The sequence below is a fragment of the Teleopsis dalmanni genome, chromosome 2 (assembly GCF_002237135.1).
Source record: "Teleopsis dalmanni isolate 2A chromosome 2, ASM223713v2, whole genome shotgun sequence".
Classification (NCBI taxonomy): domain Eukaryota; kingdom Metazoa; phylum Arthropoda; class Insecta; order Diptera; family Diopsidae; genus Teleopsis; species Teleopsis dalmanni.
The window spans coordinates 49,195,910-49,210,177 of record NC_051847.1 but is presented as its reverse complement, the minus strand read 5'-3'; the positions used below and the strand labels follow the sequence as shown (position 1 = coordinate 49,210,177).

Genomic DNA, 14,268 nt, shown 5'->3' with positions numbered 1-14,268 from the left:
TATGTCTTTACTATGCAGCCATAATCGCATAGTACTCCATTCCGCTAGTAACCAGTACCCCGTTTATTATATATAAATACTTAAATATCGAACATTTACAGGTAGTTTTAGTAATAAATTTAAATAGAAATAAAATAATTATAATTTATTATTTATATTTAAAAACAGTGAATATTTTTTTTTAAAATATTTTTCCATTATTTCGACTATCTTCGATAGTCATCTTGAGGGAAAACTGAAAGATAGTTTTAATATTAAATAATTTATGACAGAAACTGTATGTGTCGATCCTATCTTCTCTCCAGAGAAGCTTCAGATTTAAAAAATTCAAAATTCTTCATAACATCCATTCTCTGTAAGTTAAATATAATTATGCTTAAAACTACTAATTAAATTTAAATGACATTTTTATATATACTTTTGATTTACTGTAATAATATATTGTTTCATAAAAATTAAGAATTTCTAATAAAAATGTAAAGTTTTTGCTTAAATTTGGTCACATTTGCACCAAACTAAATGATAATTTATGTAATTTTTAACTAAAAAGATAAGTTGTAATTTTTTATAAACCAGGGATAAACCTTTAGTGGTCTACGTATTTTCGAAAACCAATTCAACGATCAAAGAGTTTATGAAGAACACAACCAGTGGAGGATTTAGCAGCAACGAGACAATAATGCATTGCGGAGGTAGATTTTTGTAACAATTTATTTATTTATGGGATGCATATTAATTTTCTTAAATACTAAATACATACTTTTAATGATATAGTTTAGATTTATTTTATTCAATAATTTTATGTATTTCTTTAGAGGTCTTTTATTTTTAGAAAAATATATATGCAACGCAATTCAAGTGCACGCATTGCTTTCGTTAAGTACAAAATTCAAAATTTTCTAAGGTTAATTAAATTGTTATATTTAAATTGGATTATAAATGCTTAATTTACATACTGCATTCAACGTTGTTCCTTCAATTTTTATTTAATATTCATCTCTATACATACTATACGAATATGTACACTTTTCTAATTAACGACTCATGTAAAAATTCAAATTAATTTTAATTTATTAATTTTATACAACATTAAACAGGGAGAAACCTTTGGCGTTGTATGTAATGAGTAAATCGAAAAAAACAATTAAATTGTTTAAGAAGAACACTTCCAGTGGTGGGGTTTGTTCAAATGATCTTCTAGCCCATTATGGAGGTATATATACGCATATAAATTTTTCAAAATGTCTTTGTTAATATGACAACATATTTATTATTGTAGTTATATATATATAATTCTTTTTCGTATATGCTAGTGATACAATGTATTTAAAAATATGGATTCAACAATAAGTAAATTAAAATATTGACAAATGTAGTTATAAAATTAAAAAAAAAAATTGTATCATATAAGCTATTAAGAGAACGTCTATCGGATTAAGTAAAGTAGGAATAATAAAGTTAAATTTCAAAATTTTTCGGGTAAAAATTGAAAATTACGACAAGAGTTTTATATGATTATTTTTTTCTAGAAATAAATCACGAAAAGATTTTGATTGGTTTTTAAAGAACTAAAATAGTTAAAAATTTTTTAAAAATTTAACCTAGTTTTATCATATATTATCTGTTTCGAATAGAAAATGGGGTAACACAGAAAAAAATTTCACATTCAAAACTTTTTTTGTACTAATAATTTAAATTAAACTAATTAAAACTAATAATTAAACTAATAGTTGCTTCGAAAGACCTCTTATGTTGAATATTTGGTAGTATCCGAAACGACTGTATTCACTTAAAAAAATTGTTTGGATTTGAAAATTTCCTCACTCTACTATAAAAATTTTAATTCGATTTATTTTGGGTTAGCAAATAAAATTTTTTTAAACTTTTATACTGATTAAATTGATTGTCTTATATAATGTACAAATTATATATTGACACTATCTTGTTAAGACCATATATCGTAATATACGAAATAATCTAATATCTGCCACAAAAAAATTCTACAATGAATAATTTTTGCAACGTTTTCGATTGATGGTATAGTCCTATCATTAAGTAAGTTCACTATATAACTACAAATTACTTATTAAGAAAATAGCTGAAGCCGGATTTATAATGAAATCTATTATCACCACAATGTCATTTTAATTTTTAAATAAATACGATCCAATTATACCTACAGATCATAAATTATACTATAAACTTAATTTTTGGAGATGTCAACGTATTCCATGAAGAACACCTAAATTATCTTCACTTGATGATTATGATTCTACAGTTTTTACTGTAGAAATTACATATAAATTACATATAGACCCATTTTTTTTTGAAGTACCAGACCTTTTATGTACATTTCTAATATCATGTAGATTGTCAACGCTTTTTGCGAATGAATTGATGTCCATGAAGCTATATTCCTGAGACGTGCCAGAACTTAAGTTTATCGGTGAAAATGGTTATTTAATGATATAATGCACCTGTTATACCTGTTATATTATATAAAATAATTTTATTACTTTTCGATATAATATATCAGAAATTTTAAATTTTATATGGGATTTTAACATTTAATAAATCAATACCTGGTTGGTTTCTAATTCAATTGTATATTAAATAGTGATTCCCCACTAATATACAATTTATCGCCTTAATTTATGGCCTCACGGTTCGTTTATAACTTCCAAACTTAGAGTATTTAACCATATAAATTTACTGCTTTTCCTCCAATAATATGTAGGTTAGGTTGCCACTATATCCTACTGTTCCACTTAAATCTGCTAACCTTTTGTGTTGTCATAATGAACAAAAAAAATATTTAAATTGGAACAAATTAAAAGAAAAACAAACATTTTCATGACTAATACATTTTTTTATTTTATTTATTATTTAAAAATAAAATTAAATTTGAAAAATTCAAAAATTTATGCTTAGTATAATAATTGCTATCGTAGTTTTTTTTATTTGATTAAGCTTAATTTATATATTTTTCTTTTATGTGGGTTAATGGGTATTATTATGTAGTTTTTGCTATAGTAAATGAAAGTACTATTTACTATTTTATAAATAATAATAATTATAAGTACTGTTTATATTAACTTTTAGTTGAACATAATGCTTTAATAATACTAATTTACTACTTACTACTTTCTATAAAGCAAAAAATTTCCAAACAAAACTAATTTTCAAAATTCCATGCTTATTAATAAGTTAGTTACAATATAAAGCTTAAAAGTATTTAATTTTTTCAACTAATTAAAATATAATAATAAATTAACACATTAATAATACAGTAGTATTGCTACTAATAGCAATTATAAATAAAATTCTACCAATTTTAATTAATATCATATTTTTTTATTAATTGTTATAATAAATATAGTTGATACTTTACCATTCGGTGGAGTTGGTTTTAGTGGTATGGGACGTTATCATGGAAAATATGGATTTGATACGTTCACACATAAAAAATCTTGCCTTGGAAAGGATTTGAAACCTTTAGGAGAATTGCTTGCTTCGTAAGTTATTTTTTATTTTTAAAATTTTTCTCTTACATATTAATATTGTTTTTCATTTATTTTTTTACAGTGGACGTTATCCTCCTTATTCAGATCGTAAAGCATCACTGCTTGGATTTCTGCTACGTAAACGTCGTCCATTCCCAAATTTATATTTATCATATATCATAACATTCGGTTTAGGTATTGGATTTGCATTCTTATTAAATCACTACTTACAGGTAAATATATTTTTGTATTTATTATGAAATCAATAGTGTAAGTTTTTATTTCATACACCGTGCCTTCTTGGAAAATCACATAAATTATTTTTTTTATAAAGGGTAAAATTTTTTCACGCACCTATTAGCAAAATCATAAAATTTATTGGGAGCCGGATTAGTCAAACGCATTTGCATCCAATACAAGTAATGAATATATTATATTGGTAAAAGGATTGGTTTCATATTTCTTACACTTTGCATATGGATATTTAAACACATTTACATATTATATTAATTTTGTTTTTGTTATTATTAAAAAAAAAAATTATTATTAATCTATATGTAAGCCTCAAAGCAATATGTTTGTGAATATAAAAATTATATAATTAAAAATGCTGAAAATAGCAATAATAATAAATAAATAAGTGTTATCATATATATCATATTAAAAAATCTTCATGTTTTATTTATACTTTTTTAATAGTTCAATTTTGATTTTTTTTTTCAGCGTGATAATAACTAATCATAAAAACAAATTGATCTTATTTAAAAACAAAAAAATATATTTTTTTTATTGTATTGTTGTATATTATTGTTATTTTATGTTAATTTTTTTATATTAAACCAAATAAAATTGTGTGATGTGTTATTGAAATGTGTTTTATTTATTAAAAATAAATATAAAGTAAATATTATTCCAAGCAGACTATAAATTCTATGAAACACTCAAGCATAAAAGTAGATAAAATTTCGCTAAGTAATATAAAATAATTAAATCTGATATTTAATAAATTTTTTCATTACTGAATAGATTAACATTTTTATTCATATACCCTGCACTAAACTAGTGATATAATTCCATAATTAACTTATTTTATAATAAATCATTTTATATGTATATCATGAACGTAACCAAGATATGTTATAGATAGAAAACAGACGCAACTCTCCAATACATAAAATCAGAAGAGCAAAAAGAATAAATTTTAGAGGAAGAATTTCCTCTAAAGAAAAATCAGAAAAGAATAGAAAGAACAGTGGCACTTGTCGACCTTGAAGACCAAGTGCCGTTCGCCACATCCAAAAGGGACTACACAAACAGATACCTGCGGGTTACAACAACAACAGAAGAATATGACATTCTACTAAAATAATAAATAACTTAACAATTATTCTATTAAATTTGTCTGTTATTGCCACATAATTGCATGAACATACATATTCTCAATACATTTGCTATTGATCCGTTATACTTAGAAGGGACCATTCTGTCTGGCACTTCTTTTCGTTATGAAATGTTACTATGATCACACTTTTAGAGGGAATCTTTGCCCACATACACTTCTTAGTTATGCCTATGATAGATAGTTTATTATGTATATTTCAAATTAAATGAGTTTTAGACAATCAAACAAGCTCTTACAGTAAAGAACACAACATAGGTTTTATCACAAATTCATTGATGATTCAAATTGATGATTATACAAAGAAATATACATATATAAATAATAGTTATTTTTTAATTATTTTTATACTACACCACTATGTACTCTTTTCTACTGCAATGTTTCTACTTTCAATGTTTGAGTTATATGCTTGATATTTTATAGAAATTTTAAAATAGACGATAAATATTTATCGAAATTAGCAGCTCCATTCTGGCGTAGCTAGAATTTCTAAAGGAACTATATACCAAAAAAAATTCTTTTTAATAGCGTTTGTTCAAATCAATAAATTTCTGTATCCTAGCAATAATAAAGATGTACCAAAAAAAATTCTTTTTAATAGCGTTTGTTCAAATCAATAAATTTCTGTATCCTAGCAATAATAAAGATGTACCACTTTATCTCATCCCTTGAATACGCCACTGAATTTAAGTTATCTTTTAAATTCATCTATATCTGGCTTATTATGCTGCCAAACAAAACTCAGATGGCTTAAAACTATTCTAACTAATGATGATTGCTCCTGAAACCCATTTCCTTACATAAATTAAAATAAAAGCTGGTTACTATAAGCCAGTGGAAAATTAATTGATATTAGATAACTACTTGCCGATTAGGGTACCATGCTTGAAGATTGAATTTTTCATCAAAATCATTTCTGTCGCTATTATGGAAAGGATGATAAGAGCTTTATTTTTGAAGATCTAAGTAAGTAACGCCTAAGTAAATCATTAGGATCACCGTTATAACCTAACCTAACTTGTATAAATACTAAGTATATTTAAACAGTTTTACGAGTTTTAATTCAATATTGCTCTCTTAACTATCCGCCTGATATAGCATGCAGTATGTTCATTTATCCTTACTTTTTTAGATTTTGGAAGTGTAAAGTTCTTTACAATCAATATTAATTGAAAAATAAAACAAAATGCTTAAATAATATTTATATTTATTAAAAATTGTTTAGTTATACCGTCTTACTTAATTTTAAATAATTTATCTACTATATTATTACATAAATATTTTTTTTCTGTATGAGTTTTTAGTATAACCCGTAGCCAAGCAAATTATTTCTTATAAAAGCATTTAAGTTTTAGTTTACAATTTTTTCTATTTTACTAAACTTTAAAAATATTTATTTTTGTTTTAATATATATACTTTTATTAGGTAAGTTGTCGATAATTACAGGAAAATGCTAAATTTAATGTGTATAAAAAGAAGGCACAAAAGTAATTGGATTGGATGAGATAAAAAAGAATAAAGTGATTTTGTGGGCGAATGGAAAATTGAAACTAGTTGTTTTTATCCATATTACACAATCCGTCCATTCAAAACTTTTATAATAAATAGATTGACTGGCTTAAGTTATTTAAAGATTGAGAACTATGTTATCAACTTTTAAAACTGCATGAAATTTAGCATTTTCCTTTTCATTTCTATGTTACAATTATATGTACTATTGCCATAAACAATATATTGTTAAAAACTAAACATTTAAAACTAAAAAATATGCTTTTGTTAAAAATTAAAATTATTTTATATAAGCTAACTTAATTTAAGCTAATTTCCAATTTCCACCGCAATGGCAGTATATCCAACGATTACACCAACTCTTCAATGCTGAGGTTTTTCCAATTTTTGCCATGCTATTTACACATCCACATCGGTTACATTTCTTAACAGGAGTCTTAATGCAACCCAAATTTATGTTATAAATTCCATCCTTTATACCGTTTTGAAAAACCACTTCATCATAATATACATCTTGTAAACCAACTGGCTCTTTATCAGTAGAAAATAATAATGGTTTCATCATTAATATATGTGTGTTAAGTAGTGTTGTGGATGGATGAAAGTTTTTTGATGGTATAAGAATTTGTGTTGAAAGAGTACTACATTCATCGATAAGCATTTCATCTGGATCAGAAGTATTTTGTGCTAAGCGTGTTAGAAGTCTGAATAAAAGTGAAAGTACATCAGTATTTTCCACAGATTTTGTATAAATCGGTAAACACTGTGAGTTTAATAAGCCCCATATACGTATCATTACCAATAGTTCCCTTATACTACTAATGGCAACAATATCTCTGCTAATATCATAGCCTTGTTTTTTCGTTTTTGATTTAATTACTTCTTCTGGTAGTTTTTTAAGTATAGTAAGTGCTAAATCAGTAACCCACTGTATAAGTTGTTGTAGACTTTGAAGAGTTAATGGCTCGACTGTAAAATCCTTGGCATCTAAATTAAATAGTACTTTATCAACATCAGCCAATGGTTCAGACAATGTAATTGCTAAATTATCCGCTGGACCTTTGTCATGACAACTCAAATCAGAAGGTCTTAATAGACTTTTGAACGTAATAGAAATAGCATGCAACATAATGAGATTATCAAAATCTTGTTGCTTTGATTGTATTCTGCACATATTACTCTTCAATGATAAAAAGTTTGAGTAGTAAAAATGTCTTGTAAATGCAGATTGTCTTGCAAAGTTTTCTGTTAATTTTTCAATTAATATATCCAAATTGAGCAAATTTAACATGAGCACATCACTTGCATCTATACCCGTCGTTATGCTGTACTCCAGTAGAGATAATTGCAGTGACAATGTATTATGCATAAAGTTTTTATCATGATGTGTATTAGGTATCTGTAGAGCATACAAATTTCCATAATTATCAAAAACAATTAAAATTTGATTTAGCCAAGTTACATCTCCAACTACAAATTTTCCTCCGACTTGTCGATCATCATTTAAGCGTTCGGAACCAATGGCAGAAATCTTTTTTAAACCAGGTTCTAAAATCTGTACAGTGTTATCTTTTAAAACTATGTATAATCGCACAAAATCGCATAATAATTTTGATATACACACGTCGCTAATCTCAGCAGCAAAAAATACCTTGGAAACACTTTCCCAAGCTTCCGTACATATAAAATCACCTTTATTCTTTTGTAAGACTCTGTGTACACTTTGAGGTTTTTTATTCAGATTCCACTGTTCCAATATATGTTTGCCTTCTGCACTACTGTAAGCAAGCCATATGATATCATCGTTGTTTATTTTCGCCCAACGTACATGATTTATACTCTTCGGTTCAGTTGTTAAATAAAATAAATTTAAATAAGACTCACACTTTATGTTTATACTGTCATCACTTTTCACCGCCAGGCTTACTTTAAAGCAATGGAGTAGATGTTCTTTGGCACCATAGCTAATAGCGATATTAAAGTACCCACTGGAACAGTGAGATATACTACTAGTAGCTATAAATTTCCGTGATAAGCCGATACTTTGCGTTGTTACATTCAATTCGAGAGTTGGTTGACTGACAGCGTTTTCTCCATAATGGTTGAGTTTTGGTATGATAAATGCACCAAGTAGTCCCGAAGATGTTAATATTAGACAACCTTCATGGAACGAACTGCCAAATTGAGTTAAGCTCGGACGATAGTCACTGCGTTCAAATTTGTCAGTATAAATTGGCATATCCCGTTTTAATGTATTAAAATACGTAGCCTTTCCATTGTGAAAAAACTTACAATCTAAAATTTCCTCATTCGACAGCAAAGCCTTATATACGAGACTCCAGGAATTGAGCACTTGGTTATGTGGGGACCATATTTCAATTTCACCACTTCGATAACCAATAACAAGTAATTCACCGGTAGCATTCCATTCCAAAATGTTTACTTCGGATTTTGAGCAAGTCACTTTAAAGAAATGCCACGGTGAAATAATATCGCACACGAATACATAATTGCTGGTACCGAAATATGGAGCATCTTGCGAAATGCAAAAAGCCACAATATTTTTTGATGATGTTTTACATATCACTCTTTTATTAAACAAATTTCCATCTTTAAATTTATTGTTTTGTACTTTGAATAAGACGCTCATTTTATCACAAACCTGCCAAACTGAAAAGCAAAACAATACTGATACCTAGGTATGTACGCGAGTATTCATTTTGCAAAAAAATATGTACAGCGGCTATGACATCACGAAAAACACTAGAGAGGATGCCGCCATAGCCTAAAAAAAATTTTCAAAGTAATAGATAACATAGAATACGTATATTCTAAAATTTTTCTGTAATAATAGATCTATTCCTCGAGTAGTAAAACTCAAATAAAATACAAGTAAAGTACAAACTGAAAGCGTAATACAAATAAAGTGCCAAATTACGCTCTTTACACAGATTTTTATGGAAAATTTTTGTGTAAACTCTGGTGAGAACACCAGTTACACCCAAATAAATAATACAAAAATTTAAACTCAAACCAAAACAGTTGATTCCCACATCAAACAAATTTTACTTGAAATAAAATGTACGAGTAAAGTCTGTGAAGCATTTTCAAATTTCGACAGGAATGTTACGCTCTCTTAGATGCTCTCATTTACTCAAAAATTTGCTTAATGTACGCACTTGTGTATACACAGTGTTACTCAAACTTACTACGAGTAGTTCGTGGAACAGACTTATAAGGGCCATGTTATGCAGAGTGTCTCGGGCACGGCAAATTACGCTCTTTCGGGCTATGCCGAAAATGCATGTTATGCAGAGTGTCACATCAGATTGCCAATTTTGTATTTTTACTACTTCTTGGTTGTGCCTAAATTTAAAAGGAAATTTAGATATGCTCACTTTCAATTTGCCACTAAAAATAACTCGCATGAAAAAACTCATAGAGGCTGTAATAATGTTAATTTATTATTATATAATCTTATAATAATTGTTAACAGTACTTACGCGTTTCTTTAAAATCGGAAAGTGTAATAATTATATTATTAGCGATTTATAAAAAAAATGCTGTATTGCTTACTGCCATTTTTTCTCCAAAACGTACTAGAATTGTAGTAGTTTGCTCCTAAAAGGCGCAAATTTTGAAATTTATTACTAAACAACACTGTTTTGCCTTAGTGCCGGGACACAAATACGCCGGCTCTCATGCTGGAGTTTGAACGGCCATATTGTTTTTTCTCTCATTCTCAAATTTAAAATTTGCATTGAAAACAAAAACAATTGTACTCATGCCGTGCCCAAGACACTCTGCATAACATGGCCCTAACATGTAAAATAAAAATCATTTTTTACAATTTGTGTAATATGTGAATCATTGTATCGTTTATTTGCACTCTGACTCTGGTGTTCTTACCAGATTTTACGCAAAGCTGTTCCATGAGAGTAATTTGGCATATTATTTGTGTTGCGCTCTCAGATGTTACTTTACTTAAATATTACTCGAGTTTTACTATAAGTAGCTGGAACAGACCTTATATAGTTTGCTTTTATTTAATTCAATTTTAATAAATATAAGTCTTAACTCTTCTTTTTTTTAATGTAGAAGTAAACAGCTGTAAATAACGACCCTGTTTATAATGCAGTTTTATTACCCATTGAAGAAAACAAATATCAAAATAGTTTTTATTGTGCCAAACGCATGTAATTATAAACATTTGTCGGCTTTTTTTGTTGTTAGAGATGCGTAAATACCAGCAACTTTTGTTATTGTTGATATCTATAATTAGTATAATTATACTTGTTGTATATAGAAACGAAAATAATCGTTTAAAATACGTACTACAAGTTGTTAACTTTTTTGGCAGAAACGATGAAATTGAATTGAGAGAACAAAAACTAGTGAATTTAACAAATGATAATACATTTAATAAACCATTACCATTATGGCAAGTGATTGGCAACAACTTTTATGCATACAGTGCATATTGGAATAAAAATGAACTTACGCCTGGTGGAGAAGCAATTGCTATTGTTACTGGAAAACGTGACGCAATAGTTAATTTTCGTTGTGAGGCCGAATACGATGAAGGTGCACGTAATATATTAGGAAAATTTCATTTTCAACGTCACGGAGTTGAGAGAGAAAATGTTAATTTTATAAACTACAAATTCTATTGTCGTTTTAGTCGCGATTTTGGCATACCACAAAGAATCGCATTTACCGATATAAACACAAATATAAAAACTAATTACAAATTAAGGTTACGGCATTTGAAAAAGTCTGCAAATGAAGTAACCACATTGCAGCAGTCTGCGATTTGTGTAAATCTTATCAATTATGATATGACAACGTATTTTTCAAAAAGTACAGCAAATTTATTACAATTTTTCCTGCATCATCATATAGCACTCTCTGCGCCGGCATTTATTGTCTATAATAGTGACGAATTAAGTGCGAGTATTATTTCAACGTTGCAAAGTTATGGTATCCGTTTATATCTCGTACCGTATAATTTTCCATTCTCTCTAAATAATGCTTCTGCTAGTACACGTGAAATAGTAGAAGCGGATTGTCTTCTAAGAAATTATCAATTGTCCCAGCACACGCTTATACTAAATATTAACGAATTTTTTTTCCCTAACACAAAACTTGGAGACAATTCAGTTTTTCGTTCAATGCATCATTATGAAAATGAAATCACCCGATTTGAGTTACCAACGTTTGCAGTTTGTATTGGTGATAAAAACAAAGTGCTCGTAGAAAATAAACTATATGATCCTGAAGTGCATACACCCAATAAAATCTACTTATACAGAAATTCTGTGCAACAAGTGTCATTTGAATCAACTCGTAGCGTGTCTTTGCCAGTATCAACAGCACTTTTGCATCATTATATCGTATGTACGAATGTGGGCAAGGATGGTCTGCATGACTGGCGGAATTCTGTACGTGAGGATTTCATGCAAAATATAAATACATTTACAGAAAAAATGCGCATTATGCTAAAAGGATATTAGATCTAATTATAAACCTTTCACTATTTGCCTTTGATATGCCAAATTTAAATTTTTTTATAAAATAAAAATTTAACTATATTAAGTCCTTCATGAACTGATAGATTAATATGTTCTTAATTCTTATTGTGTTTTTACTTGTATTAAATTGTAATATATTTATAATAAAATTTAATATTATTTATATTAACTTTAATAGAAATGTATTAGAAAAAGACGAAATGTATATAAAAATAATACTCAAATCTAAATAATAAATATAAATACATTTGTTCACTAAATCTGAATATAAGTGAATATTATTTATTATTAAAACTTAAATTTTTTGTTGTGTTTTTTTGATAAGTTAATTCGATCCATGGTAAACATGCAAAATATACTTATTTTCCTTTAAAGAAGATTGTCGTTTTGTAAAAAAGTTTGTTAAATTAAAGTTCAAGGTAGATAAGATTATTTAGAAGTTCACATTCATAGTTTTTTAAATTATACTAATAAAGCAAGAACATTGCTTAAATCATTTTGACTAAAAGCGATGGTATATTCAAAACAAAAGTGCGTAGCATGTTAATATCACATGTATTATACTTCAAACCATATTTAAGTTCAAATGCAATTATTTTTAAAATGAACAAAATACAAACTATATTATATACTTCTTCAAAATTTTATTAATCATTCTTTTAATTTAGTTTTTCAATATTCATTGAAAAATAAAGTCTATATTGACGAACTGACATTATTTATTAATTACATATAAGTACACGTTAGAATTACACCAATTACACTTATTTTATAATATAAAAAGTATGTTTTATTTAACAACTTAATTCTTACAATAATGTATATATTTTTAAAAATTGAAATTGTACGTAAAAATAAATATTTAAACAAGACGCTGCATAATTGAAGCATTCTTTAGCCCTGCTACATCAATTGAAATGGTGTTATCAGATAGTTCACGTGTTGGAAAAGATGATATCAAAACAAAGTTACGATTAACGTACTCTGGTCTAGCACTAAAAAAAAGAAAAACAAAAAAATCAATATATAAAAATAAAATAACAGTTCATAATATATAAAAATGTGTACACACTTTTGTATATATTGATGTATATCTGCCACAGTGTGGGTCAAATTAAATTGTGCAGCTAAACGTGTACCATCCGCTAAACGAATCTGCAATGTTGTAACTGGTGCTGTAGTATTGACCTTCAATTTGTCTTTTGCCGCTTTTTCATCACTGCTATGATTCTTTGGATTACCAGCAACTGATGGACTACTCTCTGCGCCTTCAATGTTGGGAACGGGACTAAGAAAGTATATAAAAATAAATGAGTATACAGTTATAACCAATTTTTGTAATTTAATCAAATTCACCTTCCAAGTGTATGTCCAGAACCTTTAAATGTTTGAACGGCAGCAGTTTTCTTATAGTCTTCATGTCTATGATCCTCCACGTCAACATTTACCATGCGCCCCATTTGAAGTAACTCTTGAGGAATTTCACTTTAAAAAATATTTTTGATTATAATTATTGTTTATATTTTGCATTTTTATTTACCCTTGCATAACAGTTTCTAAGAATTCTTTATTCTCTGGATCATCATAAAGTCGCAGTTCTCCGTCATTTACCGAAAATCCTTGACTCCATAATTTTAACACAACTGCAGGCTGTTTATCTCCATCTTTATTCTTATTTAAAGCTGTAACGACAGTATGATCATTTTCTGTCATACCTAAACGCACACCTTGACCCCAATTTGGTTGGGATGAAGAAGGACCTGGACTCGGTTCGGCTAAGTTTTGCTCATGTGCCATACGAAACATATCGGTGAGCTGTTCACGAAAGTTTTTACGTTTTGGTGGACCTAATACTTGTTGTCCGGAGCGTTCAGAACCACCGGCATAGAATGCCTGACCTTCTTCCTCATTTGAAGGACGTTTTGTCATATCAGTGAGTGTCGCAAATCTATAGATCAGTAAAAACATTTGCTGATTTAAAATATAACTTATATATTTATGTATATATGACATTTTAGTAGATTTATTTCACAATTTAAGTTAATTGTTTAGTTAATTAAGTTTATTGCATATCCAAAAGTATATATTAACATATATGTTTTTAAGTTTTATAAAAATAAGTAGCACATATTTACGATATACATACTTTTGCTTTTTCGGCACTCCCTTGAATTTATCTTCGGAAGCAGTACCTGTTGGTGAACCTGATGTAGATGAGTGTGCTTCTGCAAAATCACCTCTTACAGCATTAGGATTTGCTACATCAGCATTTTCAGTGTCACCAGCCAAAAATGTTTGCAAGGCATCCTATAAATATAAAAA

The 14,268-nt window shown here is 27.8% G+C and overlaps 4 protein-coding genes across 6 annotated transcripts in view; 2 read left to right on the top strand and 2 right to left on the bottom strand.

The window, feature by feature from the left end:
* The first annotated feature begins 483 nt into the window (after positions 1–483).
* Positions 484–4,244, top strand: LOC119677528 (aldehyde dehydrogenase family 3 member A2-like). 3 transcript variants are annotated; one of them, XM_038088905.1, is made up of 4 exons: positions 484–692; positions 3,380–3,515; positions 3,586–3,736; positions 3,838–4,103. In XM_038088905.1, the coding sequence occupies exons 1-4, from the start codon at positions 635–637 to the stop codon at positions 3,862–3,864; spliced, it is 372 nt and encodes a 123-aa protein (XP_037944833.1). In that variant the 5' UTR covers positions 484–634; the 3' UTR covers positions 3,865–4,103. The 3 variants fall into 3 exon arrangements, with proteins under 3 accessions (XP_037944833.1, XP_037944830.1, XP_037944831.1); XM_038088902.1 differs by lacking the exon at positions 484–692 and adding an exon at positions 1,034–1,213 and having other exon boundaries at positions 3,838–4,107; XM_038088903.1 differs by lacking the exons at positions 484–692; positions 3,838–4,103 and adding exons at positions 1,036–1,213; positions 4,227–4,244.
* Positions 4,245–6,310: 2,066 nt separating this feature from the next.
* LOC119677527 (mediator of RNA polymerase II transcription subunit 16-like) lies at positions 6,311–9,114 on the bottom strand. Its single transcript, XM_038088901.1, has one exon. The coding sequence runs from the start codon at positions 9,063–9,065 to the stop codon at positions 6,720–6,722; it is 2,346 nt and encodes a 781-aa protein (XP_037944829.1). The 5' UTR covers positions 9,066–9,114; the 3' UTR covers positions 6,311–6,719.
* Positions 9,115–10,622: 1,508 nt separating this feature from the next.
* On the top strand, positions 10,623–12,014 carry LOC119677525. The gene has a single exon (XM_038088900.1). The coding sequence runs from the start codon at positions 10,651–10,653 to the stop codon at positions 11,926–11,928; it is 1,278 nt and encodes a 425-aa protein (XP_037944828.1). The 5' UTR covers positions 10,623–10,650; the 3' UTR covers positions 11,929–12,014.
* Positions 12,015–12,665: 651 nt separating this feature from the next.
* LOC119674490 (NSFL1 cofactor p47-like) overlaps positions 12,666–14,268 on the bottom strand; it is a 3,483-nt gene continuing 1,880 nt past the window's right edge. The window contains exons 2-6 of the mRNA XM_038085627.1: positions 14,093–14,253; positions 13,487–13,894; positions 13,303–13,431; positions 13,019–13,234; positions 12,666–12,941 (exon numbers count right to left, since the gene is read on the bottom strand). Coding sequence (XP_037941555.1) covers positions 12,809–12,941; positions 13,019–13,234; positions 13,303–13,431; positions 13,487–13,894; positions 14,093–14,253 — 1,047 coding nt within the window. The 3' untranslated portion in view covers positions 12,666–12,808. The remainder of the gene's footprint in view (positions 12,942–13,018; positions 13,235–13,302; positions 13,432–13,486; positions 13,895–14,092; positions 14,254–14,268) is intronic.